At 52.3% G+C, this 16,843-nt stretch overlaps 1 protein-coding gene across 2 annotated transcripts; it reads left to right on the forward strand.

The window, feature by feature from the left end:
* Positions 1-7,492: 7,492 nt before the first annotated feature.
* Positions 7,493-15,490, forward strand: Gata5 (GATA binding protein 5). 2 transcript variants are annotated; one of them, XM_085828744.1, is made up of 6 exons: positions 7,493-8,036; positions 9,400-9,575; positions 13,433-13,558; positions 14,022-14,152; positions 14,352-14,496; positions 14,828-15,490. In XM_085828744.1, the coding sequence occupies exons 1-6, from the start codon at positions 7,493-7,495 to the stop codon at positions 14,981-14,983; spliced, it is 1,278 nt and encodes a 425-aa protein (XP_085684870.1). In that variant the 3' UTR covers positions 14,984-15,490. The 2 variants fall into 2 exon arrangements, with proteins under 2 accessions (XP_085684870.1, XP_085684873.1); XM_085828747.1 differs by having other exon boundaries at positions 14,022-14,109; positions 14,372-14,496.
* The last annotated feature ends 1,353 nt before the right edge of the window (positions 15,491-16,843 follow it).

Raw genomic sequence — 16,843 nt, forward strand, 5'->3', positions numbered from 1 at the left:
CCCCCTCCCACCCCAGTAAAGCTGTGCAGGAGCACATCTGCCCCTGCACTACTGGGGGCAGAAGTTCCAGGCCAGGCTCCGGCTGTCACCCTGGGCCTTCCCTCAGAGGTCTGGGGCTCCTGCTCCTTGGGAATTATCTCTGGAATATGAGGCTTTATTTGGTCCCCTGGCTGTCAATCCCTGGGCCTGTGGACACAGGAACACCTGCACAGAGACGTCGATGTCAAGGCACCAAAAGACCCACCAAGACCCTGATCACCAGGAAAACCCAACCTTTGCTCCCCTCATCAGGGCCCCAGAATATTTAAAGTTCTAGCATAGTCTCAAAAGCCTTTCAGGACGCTGCGTCAGGAGTTCAGCAGATCCTGATGGTCCATCTGGAGGCCAGGCCAGGACATCAGTGACCATGGTAATAGGCCAATCATCTTAAGCACTCTGGGCCTGCCCAAGGCTGAGGGAGGACCATCCAGACTGGAGCTCAGAAATAGATACCGATCAGCTATTCCCAGCCAGTGCGGGTGCCCGGGGTGGAGAAGGAGGTACTTGTCACTTTCCAAGCTGTGTTGCACATACACATGCACATACACATGTGTACATGGACATACACATGGTGTACACACAAGTATGTGTGTGCCTGGGCATGTGAATGTCCATGCACAAACAGCTCACCTAAGTGAGCATGCATGCTCATGAGGGAGTGTGTGTGCACACACATGACTACATGACTGTGACTGTGAGCACAAGTGTGTGTGCATTCACATAGGTGCTCACACACAGGCTCAGCTCTGTACCCTCTCCCAAACCTCTACATGATGGAGCTCAGACAGAAAGTGAAGCCACAAGAGGGCTTGGGGCACTTCTCACTGAGTGTCAAAGACAATATGCTCCCTCTCTGTTCAGGCTGGCAAGCCAGTCTGCATGGCAAACCCTGGCTCAAGCACATTCTCTCTCTCTCTCTCTCTCTCTCTCTCTCTCTCTCTCTCTCTCTCTCTCTCTCTCTCTCTCTCTCTCATTATGTGCTTTGTGTGACTTTTACAATGTCTACAGGCAAACCATATAAGAACACTCCCTCCTCTCATCTTTCTTACCAAGGTATCCACACACTGTTTATTTTAAAAGAAATAATATGTATATACATATATATATGCACATATAATCCAGTCACATATGTACACACACATGTGTTCTCTCACAAGGATACACACTCACCTATGTGTGCTGCTTGTGCATGTACATTCACATGCCCACACACACACATATGCCCAGACTCACATGAATGCATGTCTGTAGACACACACACACACATTCTCAACACACACACTCATATTCATTTAACACACTCATATCTACACACTCAGACATACACTCTCTCACACACTCACTCTCATACACACACACTCTCTCACAACACATTCTCAGTCACACATACTCTCACAAACACTCACACACACACATTCTCAGTCTCCTCTCTCTCTCTCTCTCTCTCTCTCTCTCTCTCTCTCTCACACACACACACACACACACACACACACACACACACACACACACATAGAGTTAAAATGAGAATAAAAGGCAGGCATCTGTCCCTCAGCCAATCAACCACCCTTCTTCTATCTAGACTACTCGGCGCTTCGGAAACCTTTTAACTTCCTCGGGTTCACATCCCAAATCTCCACAAACAGGAGTTGGTTGACGGCTTCTGACACTTCCGGAGTCAGTACACTAAGCAGACACAACCAAAATACGATAAACCCCTGCTCCCGGCCCTGGGGACTGTGGTCTTGAGGGACAGGAGTTGGTGGGCTGTCCTCCTCCACAGACCTGGAATAAAGCAACGAGGCTCCCAACAGACATTGTGGAGCCTCCTTAAAGCACGCAGAAGTTCAACACCCAGTACAACTTCAGTCAGGAGCCTGAGCCCCTCTGTGTGGAATTCTTGGGGAATAAAGTGGGAGGCAATCAGAAGGCTATAGCTTCCTCCGCTCCTTCACAGATGAGGCTAAAAGCAGAGAAAAGAGAGGGGGAGTGGGGAGGGAGGGGACGGAAAAAAATATTTACAGATAAGAGAAGGCTGAAGTACCCTGTGTACTATGTGACTAGCACCACTCTGAGCGCTTGCCCATTGCCTGGCTGCACTCAGATCTGTACCCCTTCTCCCCTCCCCCGAGCCGGACCAGCTCCAGGTCTAATCAAAGTAAATCTGCCCAGAAGATTTAGTAAGGTCAGGAAGTAGAGGAGGCGGCTTGAGTCCTTTCCACCAGGAACAACCTGACTCAACTCACATAGTCTGCCTTGCCACAGCCTGGCAATGCCCAACCCAGCCCTGCATAGGCCAGCACAGGCCAGCACAGGCCTGTGACACCCCAGACACTTGAAAGTAAAAGTGGGAGAGTCAAATCCATTTACATTATAAGTTATCATCGCCAAGGGTACTCACCAGCCCTCTTTGCATCCCTGGGATAGTCTCTGAGCACCTGACAAAACCTGTCTCTCACTGTGGGGAGGCAGGGGGTCCTTGATAACTGTGGGGGACAGAGGATGCTCATTGGGGTAGTCCAGTTGGCATGTGGGCTCAAGGTGCTGACACTCCACAGTTCACCTAGGTAGTGGAGAACGTGCCCACACATTAGTGAAAGAGACTCTGTATGCCCAGCAGTTAAGTCCCTGCTAAACCTATGCTACTTCAAGACCCGGTGGTCCTGAGCTAAACCAGGAATATCCTAGGCTGGAAATCTGCCCCCCACCCCCCCAGTATACAAATCAATCAGCATTGCTGTGCCTCACTTAAATTCTGGCCAATTTTTAGATTGCTGCAACTGCCCCAGGCCTCAAAGCCTCTGGGTCACTGGCCTGCCGTGTTCTGCATCATGCCGTTCACCCAGAGCTGCAGACAGCTCCCGGGGAAGAGTCTCAGAACGCAGCAACCAAGAACAGCTCTCCATCTCCCCCCGGCCCTCTTGTCTTAGCCACCAAGCTCTAAGACTGTCCAGATGGCATATTATGGAAGAAACATCTTCACTGACCTGGCACCTGGTAGGAAATGGGTGTTTTAAGTGGCACTGTACACAGCTCCCCTGTCACAGGTACCTGGGTAGGGTAGGCTCTTGGAAAGCATCAGTCCCTTCCTAGGTCACCCTAATGCTGACCAGGAGATTCAGCCATGAGAATCCTCAGCTCCCCCTATGGACCTCGGCAAAGCTCTACAGACAAGATAGCAGAGCTGCCCCTTCACACAGGGTCGCCTTAAGGGTTAAGGTGAGGTCAGCTGGATTCCCAAGCATCAGAATCTCTCAGTTGAGTCAAACCTTGTTCCTAGCCCATCCACTAAAAGCATCACCCCAAACCCCTCCTACTGCCAGATACAGTGTGCCTGGAGGTGGAACCTGTTGTCCCCTCCCCTACACTGCCACTCAGCCTTAAGGTGTCCTTCCTATGTGCACAGAATATTTATCTATTGGGGGATTTCACTGAATGTCTGCTTGTCCTCACATTTGGGGAAAGGAGCTGAAAAAAATAGTGGGGGTGGTAAGCTAGCTTTCTGCACCCTAAGAAGTGGGCAACAGTACTCACTGAAGGTATAGCCCTGCATGCTGGAGGCCTCCCTGGACCCCCAGGCTACCAAGGAAGCCCCCAGACCTTTTCACAACAATCTGAGCTCTCACAGAGCAATGGGGTGCCCATGGGTGGACCAGGAGGAGCCAGTCCAGTCCCAACTCTGCACCTAGGCAGCCCTGCTTTCAGGGGTTACCCTCAGGTTAGACTAAGGCCACCTCTGTTTGCACTCAAAGCCCAGTGGCCACAAGCATTGTGCCAGTGAGTACAAGCAAGGTGTGTGCACACGGGGCTCCTCCACCTGGAGGCAATCATTAAAAGGTCCCCTGTCCCAGGTTATTCCCACTGCAGAGGGCAAACGTCCCTGAGAGCAAACACGGCCCAAATGTGATACATACCCCAGACGTCTAAGGGCCCTCTAGGGAGTCAGTCTAGAGGCCCTGACGCCCCCTTATCCCTTGAACAATAGGATTGTTTTCTTTTCCTTCGATAAATGTGTCTGCATTAACAGTTCCCAAGCTCGAGGTGGGAAGGGGGTGGCTGTTGGGCAAGTGACAGCTGGAAATGAAACCCAGATCCTGTCAGGCTGGCAGGAGGTTCCTCTCCCCGGTCCTCCAACTTGGCCACTCAGACTCTCAATGCCGCACAATGATCACAGTGCTGCAGCCCTCTTAATCCAGGGATCATGGATTAAACTCAGTTCAGATTGGTCACAGGGTAACGAACATGCCAACACCCCATCCCTCTCAGAGAATATGGGATCTTTATCTCAAAGAGCTGTCCTTTCTCCTTACCTGGCTCAGTCAGGTCTGCCTGCTAGGCCAGGGGAGCCCGAAAGACTGGCTGAGGCTCCCACCTGCCTAACTGCCCTTCAGTTTGGTCCTTGGCACTCTGGGGCCAGGGCTTGCTCATTCTCCCACCTGACCAGAATCAATCAGCCTCTGCCCGGAGCCTATTGAGGGCCTGCCACATGCACACCTAGCAGCAGCTGCACAGATGCCTAGTCCCCCACCAATCCCTCCCTGAAGCCACTGTGAGAGGTAAATGCTATTACTACACAAAGAAAAAACGGCTAGCCAATGCTGTAAAGCCTTGCCACAGCAAAGCTGAGTCCCCTGCAGAGTCTGGCTGCTTCCTGTCCTGCTTTCCTCAAAGCTGACTTTGGGACTCTGAGTCTGCTGAGGGGCCTGACAGAAACACCTAACAACCTGTCAGTGGAATGCTTGAAATGAGCCATGGGAAGGTATGTGGACCCTGAGGGGTGTGTAGGAGTTTGGTGAACAGTGAAGAGAGGAAACTTTTGGTCGGGGAATAGCAACAAGAAAGTCCTGTGGATAGAGAAACAACTACAGGGCTGGTGGTTCCTTCCTGGAACTGGTAGGCAGGATCACGGCATCAGAGCTAACCTCTGGGGGAGGGACAAGATGGAGCTAGACGGACCTAGGGTTTGTGGTTTGATCTGAGACTCCTCCTTCTTCTCCTCAAGCAGAAGGATCCAGTTAAAGGGTCAGATATTGTCACAACCAGTGTCCCACCATTGTGAGGCAACCTGATCTGGGCAAAGGACACCCTGCAGCCACTTCTGCCCCTACTCTCTGAACAGATGAGCCTACTTCCCTGTCTAGACCTGGGCACCGACAGGACTGCCCTCTGTGGGACCAAGCCTCCAAGGAGCCTGAGAAGGGTGGATCTCCTCCCCTTTCCCATATCTATAGAGTCCAGGAGTCCCTCCTCAATTCTTCATTTGTCTGACTCAGCATGTTGGGTTACCAGTTGTGTGGCTTTGGGTAAGTTAGTGTTGTTCCTCTGTGTGTAAACAGGAATAACTTCATCTGCCTTATTAAGACTGAGGCAACAATAAAATGTGTCACAGAACAAAACTCAGCACCTGTGTCCTGTGGTTCTTTCCACCTTGTGGACTTTACTGAGTTTATCCCACCCAAAAAGCCCAAGTCCATCTAGGTCCATCCCTGCAGGACCCTAGATCTACTACTGATTATCTGGGGAGAAGAGGATTCAGTCCCCAGCAAGTGATTCCCCTCACTTTTCATCCTGGACTTGGTGGAGTACACTGGGAAATCTTCCCATTTCATTTAAACATAATCAGGAGGAAGCTGGAGTGCCGTGCTGCCCCACTGGTCAGTGCCAACAGCACCCAGCAGTCTCCCAAGATGGGCACCTGGATGTCCTTCCTGTTCCAGGGCACTTTGCAAAGAGGAAGACCTGCACAATGGAAGCCTAAAGAGTTCTGAGGAAAAGGGATGCCAAGACTGGAGACCCAAGTATTGCGCATCCCACAGAAAGGAGAACCATGAAGTCAGTGCTGGAAGTGTCAACCAAGAGCCCTGACTCAGTCCCCACCTCAAGGAGGGAGGAATAGGGGAGGCCAGGAGAATGCAGTGGGAGGTAATTTGAAGCAGGAAGCGCTGGCAAGCTCCCCTTCCCACGACTACCCCAAGTCAGCTTCTGCTCTACACCTCCATGGCTCAGATTCTGGGGCCTGTGTCAGGACAGTCTGTACCATCCCCAGGCCCAGGGTGCCCATCCTCACTTCCACTTGTGACTCACAACTAGATCTCCACACGCTGAAGAGAGCAGGTTGCGTGGACACCAGTGTGCAGGCAATGTTCACTCCTTTCTGACTAATAAACTAATCCCGCGCTGAGCGGCAGAAACACTGGACACTGACTCCAAGGTTAGTAGGTGTATTTCCCTTATCTCAGGAGCTCCTGCCTCACCCACGTATCTGTCTGCAGCACCCGTGGGCCAGCATGAGAAAGTGAGAAACATTCGCTGCCATCTTCGAGCCTTCCGGGGTTGCTGCACCTTCTGGGCATTCTCCATCTGGAACTTCTGGTAAGGTAAGCCGGAGGACATAAGTCACAACAAAACTGAGCTAGGTGCTCTAGCACCAGTCTCTTGAGAGTTCCCAGTACCTGAAAGAGACTCTTGCTAAATTCCTCAGCCTGTGAAAGCCACGGGACTTGGAGTCTAACAGTCTTCTATTGTGGCCTTAGGACTCCACTCAGAGTTCGCTGGCGCTGGTCAAGCAGCGAGTGGTCCTCCTTGTTCAAAAACTCAGTACTGTGGGGTTCCTGGTGGACTTCGAGTCATTGCTGAGGAACAAAACACCCAGTAAGAGAATAGCGGCCCGAGCCCTGCGGTTGCCATTGAAACTAGATTCCCACGTAGATTCGGGCGTATAAGGGGAATCAAGCGCAAGCCAACTCGGCTCCAGCACCTTGTGTCCCTAGATTCAGTAGGGCCTCAGCCACAGGACACAAAACCAGCTTTGGGCGGGAGCTCGGAATAGATGTGGGGCGAGGACTGGCACCCGTGACCGTAGCAACAAAGTTCTAGACGGTTCAGAGCTGCTGCTGTCCCAGGAGTGCTCGCGCTCAGCCTCCTCCCACCCCCTGTTTGTTCGGGCTCAGCCGAGGGTATGCCGGTGAGCTGTGGTCTCAATGCCCCACAGCAGAGCCTGTTCGGGTCACGTGGCACCGCGGCTGGAGCCCCGGCGCTGACCCTGAGCGGAGGGAGGGACCGACTAGAAGAGAGAAGGGGCGGCACTGCGGGGGCGGGGCAGCCCAAGTTCCCGGGATTCCCTACAGAGCGGCTCTGTGGAGACCCAGTCTACAACCCACCGGTCACCCTCCCTGGGCCAACGCCGCGCCTTCCTGTGAGGGCTTTGGCTGGCGATCTCTGCGCAAGGCAAGGTCCTCGTTCCTAGGGTCTTGCGCCTCATCTAACTCTGCCATTCCACCCAGAGGAGTCCGGGACCTGCCCTGGTGAACCGACTCAAAAAAGTGGAGTGCGCAAGCGGAGCAGCAGCACCTGCCCCGGGCGAGCGCAAGAGCTGATGGAGGGGGCCCAGTGATCCTGCCCTAGACGTCTGCCCGTCTTTCTTCTCTGCAGGTCAAGCTCGCGCGGGGAAAAAAAAATGTACCAAAGCTTGGCGTTAGCCCAGAGCCCGGGCCAGGGCACTTACGCCGACTCCGGAGCCTTTCTGCACTCTTCGGGAACCGGCTCCCCGGTGTTCGTGGCACCCACTCGCATGCCCTCCATGCTGCCTTATCTGCCTTCGTGTGAGCCGGGCTCGCAGGCTCCCGCGCTCGCCGCGCACTCCAGCTGGACACAAGCAGTTGCGGCTGATTCCTCAGCCTTCAGCTCCGGAAGCCCGCACCCGCCAGCCGCACACCCACCGGGAGCCACCACCTTCCCGTTCGCTCACAGCCCTCCGGGGTCGGGCAGCGGTGGCAGCGCGGGGGTCCGGGACGGCGGCGCCTTCCAGGGCGCGCTGCTGGCTCGAGAACAGTACCCGACCCCGCTCGGGAGGCCCATGGGCGCCTCGTACCCCACAACCTACCCAGCATACATGAGTTCCGACGTAGCCCCTTCGTGGACCTCCGGAGCCTTCGACAGCAGCATCCTGCACGGTTTGCAAGCTCGCCCTAGTGGCCTCCCTGGCCGCAGGACCAGCTTCGGTGAGTACCGGGCTGGGGCTGCCCGGTGGACCTGGCTCTAAAACTAAGTCGCGCAGCAATAAACCCGCGCGCTACGAAATGCAAAAATCCGAGATGCGTTCTTCGGCAGTCAGGGCTTTTCTGCCTAGTCCGACCACGCAGATTCCCGCCTAGAATTGCTAGGACACAGGAAACTTCATGAAACACAATACGATGAAAAACGCTCGATACATAATTCTTTTCTTAGCACAGTAGCAAGAAAATAATATATTTCTGCTTTTCACCCGACCAAATCCCCCCCCAAAAAAGCATTCTGGGTTATGTCGATTTGGAACCTACATTTAAAAGTTTTCACGGGAAGTTTTGGAAAGTATTTTTTGGTTTTAAGACAGCCTAGTTCCAAACTTAACAGCAATCCTCCTGCTTCAGCCTTCCAAAGTGCTGAGTTTACAGGCATGAGCGGGGCTGAAAATGAATTTTATAAAGCTTAAAACAGCGATTATTTGATAAAGTCACCACAGCCACCTCGTTCTGCAACGTTCCATCTTGAGAGTTCCATACCTCACAGGAACATAGGTTAGATTGGATTCCAAGGCTATTGAGCGGGGAAATCGTTTGTCTGGCTTTCTGAGTATTTTTTTTTTTTTTTTTTTGAAGAACAGACACAGCAAAGAGAGCCAAGCTCTGTTTGCAGCCTCTGGGCCTTGTCGAAGCCATGCCTCCAGCAACTTGGAAGGTTGGCCCCCTGATTCATAGCCCCAGACAGGTCTCAAGCTGACCTAGTACAGTTAGTCGGACAAGGACAGCCCCTGTGCCTTGTACCCACTTTCAGCCAGTAGATGACTGATCCCTCCCTGCCCTGAGCCAACGTCTCACTGCTTGCATATGTGTTGTCCCTTGATGTCCCCGTGTCTTGTCTTTTGAGGGAGGACAATGGTTGATCCCACAACAAAGCTGGCAGTAGGCCCTTGTAGAATCTCAAATCTCTGTCTCCCCATCTTCTGACCTTGAGGCCTGCTCTCTTTTACACTGGAGATCCTTGAGTGGGACGGGGGAGGGAGAGAAATAAGGCTCTGCCATCCATTTCCTTCTGCCTGCTTCCAAAATGTATTAAAAATAAAAAGGCTGGTGTGGAACCTAGTTAAGAAAGGGGCCATCTCAGGCATCTACCTTAGAGTGTGGCTTATTTACACTCTTGCCTTATAAAAGCAGCCCTACCTAACAAATTTCACTGAAAATTAAATATGACTAAGTATATAAATAAATAAATTGCTCTTTAAATGAGTAAGTTTAAGATACTATAAAAGGAGGCCAAGCATAGCAGACACCCTCAGGCATCCTGGTGGGGCAGAGGCCCCAGTCCACAAGCTTCTTGTCCCCACAGTACCTGACTTCTTGGAGGAGTTCCCTGGTGAGGGCCGGGAGTGCGTCAACTGTGGAGCCCTGTCTACACCACTGTGGCGCAGGGACGGCACCGGACACTATCTATGCAATGCCTGCGGCCTCTATCACAAGATGAACGGGGTCAACCGACCGCTAGTGAGGCCCCAGAAGCGTCTGGTGAGTGTAGCAGGGAGAGGGCCAGGGCCACAAAGGGGATAAACGCTGGCTCCTACAAACTCAGCAGTGTCTGGGTTCCTGAAGGATGGATTAAAGATGGGAGCACAGGCACTGGAGGCTGCCCAGGGCTCGGGTTGGGCCAGGCCAACTCATCTCCTCCTGGAGTTTGAAAATATTCATGGAACCATCAGGATCCAGGCAAGGAGTCTTGATAGGGCCCTGGCTCAGGTCTCACAACCCACTGCAACATTGTAACCTTACAGCCCATTGCAGGTTACTTGGTACTTGACAAACAAGATATGTTGCAAAGCCACTTGCTACTCATTCACAGAATGTCTCAGAATCTGTTTTGAGAATGAGTCTGCCCTGGATACATATAATACACAAATACAACCCCTGGATACAGTCTCTGTGGGACCCTGAGGGAGCAGTCTTGCGGTAGGACTGTGTTGGTGGTAATAGTGGGTGGCAACCTAGTCCTGAGTATTAGAGGTCTCAAAGTGATTCAGCACAGATAAGGCTGAGGTGCACTGATGCTCGTGTGTGAGCCTAAATGACAGGGTCTTTGGATGTGTGTTCTTGGGAAACATTTTCTGCCTATGCTTCATGGGTCTCTAGGAAACCAGGCTTCTGCCCTTTGCTTAGCTCGATGGTTAAATCTTATTTTCACTTTTGGATCTTTCCAGTACATGGCAGCACAGGTGTTGGGGATGGAAGTTTCTGAGGCGGGAAGTATCTTTGCTCTGTCATCTCACAGGCCAAGTTATAAATATGTGTTTAAGTTGGAGTTGGCAGTTTATGTTCTTGCTATGAAGACGATGGTGGGTTCGTGGGTCTCAGACCTGGACAGGACTAGTCCTGAGTACCAGGTCTTCCTATCAAAAAATGTGAACCCCTCATGAGTGCCAACAACTCTGCCTGGGAGCAGGCTTCTTACCCTCCCAGTTTCAGAAGGCCCCATGTCCATAACAGGCAGTGCCTGAAGACTGGGCCCAGTCTGTCGTCTGTGTTGAAGGTGGTTCTGAGTGCATGAACTTGGGGCTGTACATCTCAGTGTTGTGGGCATGAGAGGCCCTGAGATGGGAACAAACTTGTGAGTTCCAGGAGACAGGTAGGATACAAGACGGTGACTAATGGCCAGGTGTGGTGGCACACTCCTTTCTTTAATCCCAGCACTTGGGAGGCAGAGGCAGGCAAATTTCTGAGTTCGAAGCCAGCCTGGTCTACAGAGTGAGTTCCAGGACAGCCAGGACTACACAGAGAAACCCTGTCTCGAAAAAAAAAAGGGGGGGGGGGTAGGTGGGACTTAGGGAAGTCATGCTTTCCTTGAGCTGGGGTTTGGTATCTACAGGCCCATTCTGTCCAATACTTTGCTTCTTGTCATCTGAGAGGCCACCTCAGAGGCTACTGTGCCCTTCATGAGCTGCCCACCCTGGTCCCTGTGACATTCACTAACGAGGAAACCATAGAGACACAGCCCAGTCATGGAGGACTGCACCCCAAGCCTGAGTGCAGTCTCCCCAAGCAGCAGACCTGCCCTGTCTCTTGCTTGACTCTGTCCACTCTCCTCTGTGCCAGGATCTGCACTGGACACTCAGACACAGAGATAAACAAGGAAGAATCAGGCAAGAGTCCCTGTCTGGTCTGGGTTAGAGGGATGCGGGCCCCTGGCCCCAAACCACTCTTTTCACCACCCATAGCCCCATCTCGGTTTTCTGTCAGCAGACAAGGGACAAAGTTAGACTTAATCTGCTGTGTCTCCTACAGAAGAGGGTGCACTTGGACCCTTTCGAGCCTTGGCCTCCCCAAAGCTCCAGTTGGCTCTCTCAGTCAATCTTGGGTAACTGCGTTCTGGGCAAGGAAGCCACTCTGCAACACTTCGTATTGCAGTTTGCATTTTCAAACAGCTCCCCTGCATACATGGCTTGCCCCCCAAACAGGGCTCCAGCCACCGTCCCTGTGTGTCTGCCTTAGCAGGGTTGCCTTTGTGCTCTCCGATGCATGGAGCCTGGCACTTAATGTTGCTCTCCTTCAGGCGAACAGCCATTGAAGATGAACTTCTCTTGAAAAGAACAGGAGAGAGAGAGAGAGAGAGAGAGAGAGAGAGAGAGAGAGATATGCATCCAGGAGAGCCTGCCTGTTGCTGGCATAGACAAAGAAGGACAGATAGAGGGTGGAGGGGGGGTGTTGAGGCGGCATTGGGGTGTGGCAAATGGGGATGTGCCCAAGTGCTCAACAGGAAGAGAAGGTTCTGTCCACCTGGCTTTTCGATTTTCTGTGGTGCCTTGACATGCCTGAACTTCTGTTTTCCTTTTGGGCAATGACTGACAGCTGTGAAGTTTGAGGGAAAGGCAAGCACTTCTCAGGTAGTTATGTTTCCCTATGGTTTTAATTTTATAGAAGTAAAAGATATTCACCATGAAAGATTCCAACATGGTTTCCAGACTTTTCTCTTGCACTTCTGATCATGTGGAGGAACCGTGCACCTTTCTTCCTGTGTGTGGTCTGCACATAAGACACATACTTTTACTTCTTACCTGCCATGTCTCAGAAGGTTCCCATAGTTCCTAGCTGGTTCATGGAAAAAGAGAGGCCAGAGACCAGGGCTCCCCGGAGTCTAAAGGTCCAGCAGGAACTGACAACTGCAAAGTGCCAGCCACCTAGTTAAGTGTGACTTCCAGATAAAGACGGATATCTTACTAGTCATATTCTAAGTACTGCTGAGAACACTCTTATGGCTGTTGTTCTAGAACTGTAGTTGAATTTCCAGTCCTGAACCATAAAGAGAACAGATGGGGATGGGATCAGAGGTTCTATCCAAAAGGTACTGTCCAACGTGGGGACAGAATGGTACAGTCTGATGACAGTAGTGTCACAGCAAGGCTGGGCTGTGAAGTTCAGGAAGGGCTTAGGGTTCAGGTGTTTAGATGGAGCTTTCGATAACAGAGACAAGATCCCTTCACACACTGAACTGTGAGCAGTGCAGGAAAGGTTCAGATCTCAGGCAGCTCAGGAGACATTGAGCTTGGTGAAGACAGTTTGGCCTTCTGGGATGATTCCCCAAATGCAGCACAGGAAGCCCATCCCTTGCTCCCTCACCAACTTCATTAGTTAGGCCCAGATTCCTGTACCCAGCTTCCTCTCTAGCTCAGGGCCCAAGCTCCCCAAACACAGGGAAGTCTGAGGTCTCTGGTGGGGGTTCAAGTGTGTGAGATCAGGGGACTCCAGGCACTGAGCACAGCAAGGGTATATACACATAACAGATAGGACCCTGCACCCTCTACTCAATACTCTGGGTACTGGGGATGTTGTGGGATGTGTGGGGTGTTGTCAATGTGTACTCTGAGCTCTTGGGAGACAGGTTTGCAAGTTGATTAGCAGGACCCTGAGAGTTAACCTTTGTGCCTGACCAGGCCTGACTTCCTCAGGACTCTGTGGCCTTCAGGACACTGATCCCAGACAGAGGTGCCGGTTAGATCAATCTGGCTATTGATCAACAATCAATAGCTGTATTTCTACACTAGGCCTTCCTGGGCTCAGAACTCCACAACTAGACTCTGATCGTCTGTTACATCTCAGGGATGGGAAATGCCCAGAGGTGAAGGGATTGGTCCTAGGACCAGAAGGCCAAAAAGTCAAAACTTTGTAGAGCAAAGGACATTGTGTCCTACCAAATATGTCCATGGCAGACCTCAAGCCTTCAGCACCCAAGCATCTCACTCAACCAGAATGGCTTGGTAACTGCTGAGTCTAGCTTCCATCCATCCTGTTAGTTGTCATTTACTGCACCAGAGGCCCCCAAGTCTGCATCAGAGTTCCCTAATATCTGGGCTCACCCCAGTTCACTTGCCCCACAGTCCTCATCCCGAAGATCCGGCCTATGCTGCTCCAATTGCCACACTGCCACCACCACCCTCTGGAGGCGCAACTCGGAGGGCGAACCAGTGTGCAACGCCTGTGGCCTCTACATGAAGCTCCATGGGGTGAGTGGCAGGGAGTATCTACCTCTATCTAGAATCACGTGGTTGTCCCTCTTCCCAGCGAGACAGGATGGCCCCTGGCCCCCGGCTTGAACATGTTCAGGAAGTGTTACACAAGTGTTAACTGTCTGCATACCCACTCCTCTGGGAGACCAAACTGTTACCTCCATGTCTACTGTACAGACCTGACCACTGAGGTTTAGGGAGCTCGCCAGGGCTTTTCAGCCTAGGATAGATGCTGGACTCCCAAATCTTGCCCTCTCTGAACTCCACCCCTGCCTCTCAACTGTCAGGCAGATGGCATGGCACCCAAGGGAGAAGCTGACTCAACAGGCCTGTGCCTGCAGGTCAGCCCAGCATCTAGGAGGGGACTGGCTCTCCAGGGTAGTTCGGGAAGGTGACTGTGTAAGGGCCTGAGGGTGAGAAGGGACAGGGAGCAGCCACCAACCCTGGCTGTCCCTACCAGGTGCCAAGGCCACTGGCAATGAAAAAGGAGAGTATCCAGACAAGAAAAAGGAAGCCAAAGAACCCTGCCAAAATCAAGGGCTCCTCAGGTAAGCAGGAAGTCAGGAGAGGCCATTCCCGGGCCACTCCCAGGTCTCCGAGTCTCAGTCTAACCCAGTCCCAGCTGGGGGAAGGGCCCATGGACAGATGTGGGGTGGCTGAAGCTATACCTAACCCTCCAGCATTCAGTAATGTGTGACTTTAAGAAGTCTCTGAATCCGGACAAGGACAGGAGAATTGGCCACATGGCGAGAAATATGGTCAGGTATGGCACCTCTGTAAATGTCCACCACCACCCCCCTTCCCTCGCAGGATCCACAGCAAACACCACAGCCTCTTCTCCCACTCTCCTCAACTCTGAGAGCTCAGCCACCACTTTAAAGGCAGAGTCCAGTCTGGCATCTCCAGTGTGTGCTGGGCCCACTATCACCTCCCAGGTAAGGAGGATGAGGCAGGGGAGTGCAAGAGATAGATCCTCACACTTCTCTGGAGAACCTTGACTCTTCACCAACTCCAATCCCATCAGAGCCCCCAAGACCCCTCCCAGAGCTTTACTGCACACATGGCCCTCAACCACCAATATGGTGACCTCTTCCCTGGAACTGTGTGTGGCATGGTCCTGGGCCCTGCAGGTCTTACTAGTCCTGCTCCTCAGTGGACTTTGTGCTCATTCTAGGCTCACGGGCCCTTAGAGCAAATCACCCTGCGCTGTGCTTCCCAGTCCCAGAGGTGCTCGACTCTTCCATACTCTGCTCCATCCCCCTGCAGGCCTCCAGCCCAGCGGACGAATCCCTGGCCTCCAGCCATTTGGAGTTCAAGTTCGAACCTGAAGACTTTGCCTTCACCTCCTCGTCCCTGAGCCCCCAGGCTGGTCTCAGTGGAGTCCTACGTCAGGAGACCTGGTGTGCTCTGGCCTTGGCCTAGGTGCTCAGGAAACTGTCACCACAGTACATCCCAGGAACAGAAGTTAGTTCCTGCGTCGTCAGCAGCCCCAGAGGTCCCTCACCACTATGCTGGCGAAATTTTCTGTGCTGATTGCCTGGAGAAAGAAGCAGGCTGGTGGATGAAGGGTTGGAGCCTCAGCTGGGGTAGTAATGGACTCCCTAGATCCCCTCATGGACCTCTCTGCAGCCAAGATGACTGGAGATATCCACCAATTACTTGAATTTAGCTCTTGACATCAATGGTCAAAATTTACAGTTTGTAGCAGCTGGCAAAGGTTCATAGTATCCCACAGTAAAATCTGATCCAAGTGAAACAAACATACTCCAGGCAGGCAATAAGAAACAGGGCCTCTGGGCCCTCGTGGTCTTCATTTCCGGTGTTTGACTCTGTACGACTGAGAGAGCACTCTCTTGCTTACGGATGCAGGACTACCAGAGACCAGTGTACAGGTTGAGCACTGTACCAGGACACCGCCCCAAGGCAAACGCATCCCTCCGGCCCGTCATCACAGACGTCTGTATTTATTTGTATGTTTGTTTCCAGGGCAGGCAGTAAAGGGCCTTGTTCTGGCAATCTGCGTACTAAGGTGTTTGCTAGTGGGCAGACCTGCACAGAGACACTGTTGGAATTGGGTGATGTGTGGCCTTGTGGCCTGGCTCAGCCATTATCCCAGCAGTTGGCAACACAGCCCTATTTGTAGCATCCTTTTCACCCCAGGTCACATCAGCTGGTGGTGACTCTGCCCAAGGCCTGCAGGTCAGTTCTAGAGCCCTGGTACAGGGAGGTGACAGGCAACAAAAGACAGAGGTGTTCTATATGCCGCATTCTCACAGGTTTTATCTCAACGGGCTAATTCCTGGCCATCCCAGGCTTCCACTCTCCAGTGAGGAAACCAAGAAGCAAGGGATTCAGGGGTCATCCATCCATGAAGGTCACCCCTAACCTGTCTCCCTCAATCCTTCCTTGTGGACCCTCAATCCTTCCTTCCAGTTCAGCTTGAGGGAGAGGCAGTAGGCCCTGGTTAGAAGGAAATCAAGAGGCAGTAGCCTGCAGCATTTGCAGGCATCGCAGGGGCAAAGGCAAGACATGCTCTTGTAACTAGCTCCAAGCAGGCATACCTCACCACCCGTGTATCTGTGGAAGACAAAGCCAGCTGCCTAGGTGTCTGTTATCACATCCCAGAGGCTGGAGTAAGGAGAGGGAGGGGACTAGAGACCCGGACACAGGCAGCACTGTGTAAGCATCTCCAAGCACCCATACCCCAAGTGTGCACAGATGCAGACAGGACCACAGCTGTGCACAAGGTCTTAGCACCATGTTCTCACCACAGTGCTGTTCCAAGGAGCTCTGTGTGTCGTAGTGTCCTAGCCTCAGTTTCCCCTTCTCTGATGAGAGAGGTTTCTGTGAGCACATCTGTAACTCATGTACCTTTGAGGTGGTTCAAGGCACTCACCAACCTAGGGAGACTTCCTGGAGACAGCCACAGTGCAAGGCACAAGGCAGGTGGCATCCCCTTGAATGGAGAGGAAGGGAACTCGGGAAGAGAGGGGCATGAAGACGTAAGATCCCTTCCACATTGGTTTCTCTGCCTTTCTTTGTTTCATTCGTTTGTTTTGTTGTTGTTGTTATTTTGTTTTCTTTTGTTTTTTGAGACAGGGCCTTACTATGTAGCTCTGGCTGTCCTGGAACTCATTATATAGACCAGGCTGGCCTCAAACTCACAGAGACCTGCCTGCCTCTGCCTCCTGAGTACTAGGATTAAAGGCACGAGCCACCTGGCTTCCTTTTGCTTTCTCAGTTTTTAATTTATTTATTTATTTCATCCATATGAGTGCTTTG

The sequence above is a fragment of the Mus caroli genome, unplaced genomic scaffold, assembly GCF_978045245.1.
Source record: "Mus caroli unplaced genomic scaffold, Mus_caroli_1 scaffold_2, whole genome shotgun sequence".
NCBI lineage: Eukaryota > Metazoa > Chordata > Mammalia > Rodentia > Muridae > Mus > Mus caroli.

Bases quoted from the DNA above. Each gene is read 5' to 3' on its own strand.
- Gata5 (XM_085828744.1), top strand. From the start codon at position 7,493: ATGTACCAAAGCTTGGCGTTAGCCCAGAGCCCGGGCCAGGGCACTTAC. The intron at 13,559-14,021 runs GTGAGTGGCAGG...TGTCCCTACCAG, and splicing joins TCTACATGAAGCTCCATGGG to GTGCCAAGGCCACTGGCAAT. The intron at 14,153-14,351 runs GTCTCCGAGTCT...AAATGTCCACCA, and splicing joins CATTCCCGGGCCACTCCCAG to CCACCCCCCTTCCCTCGCAG.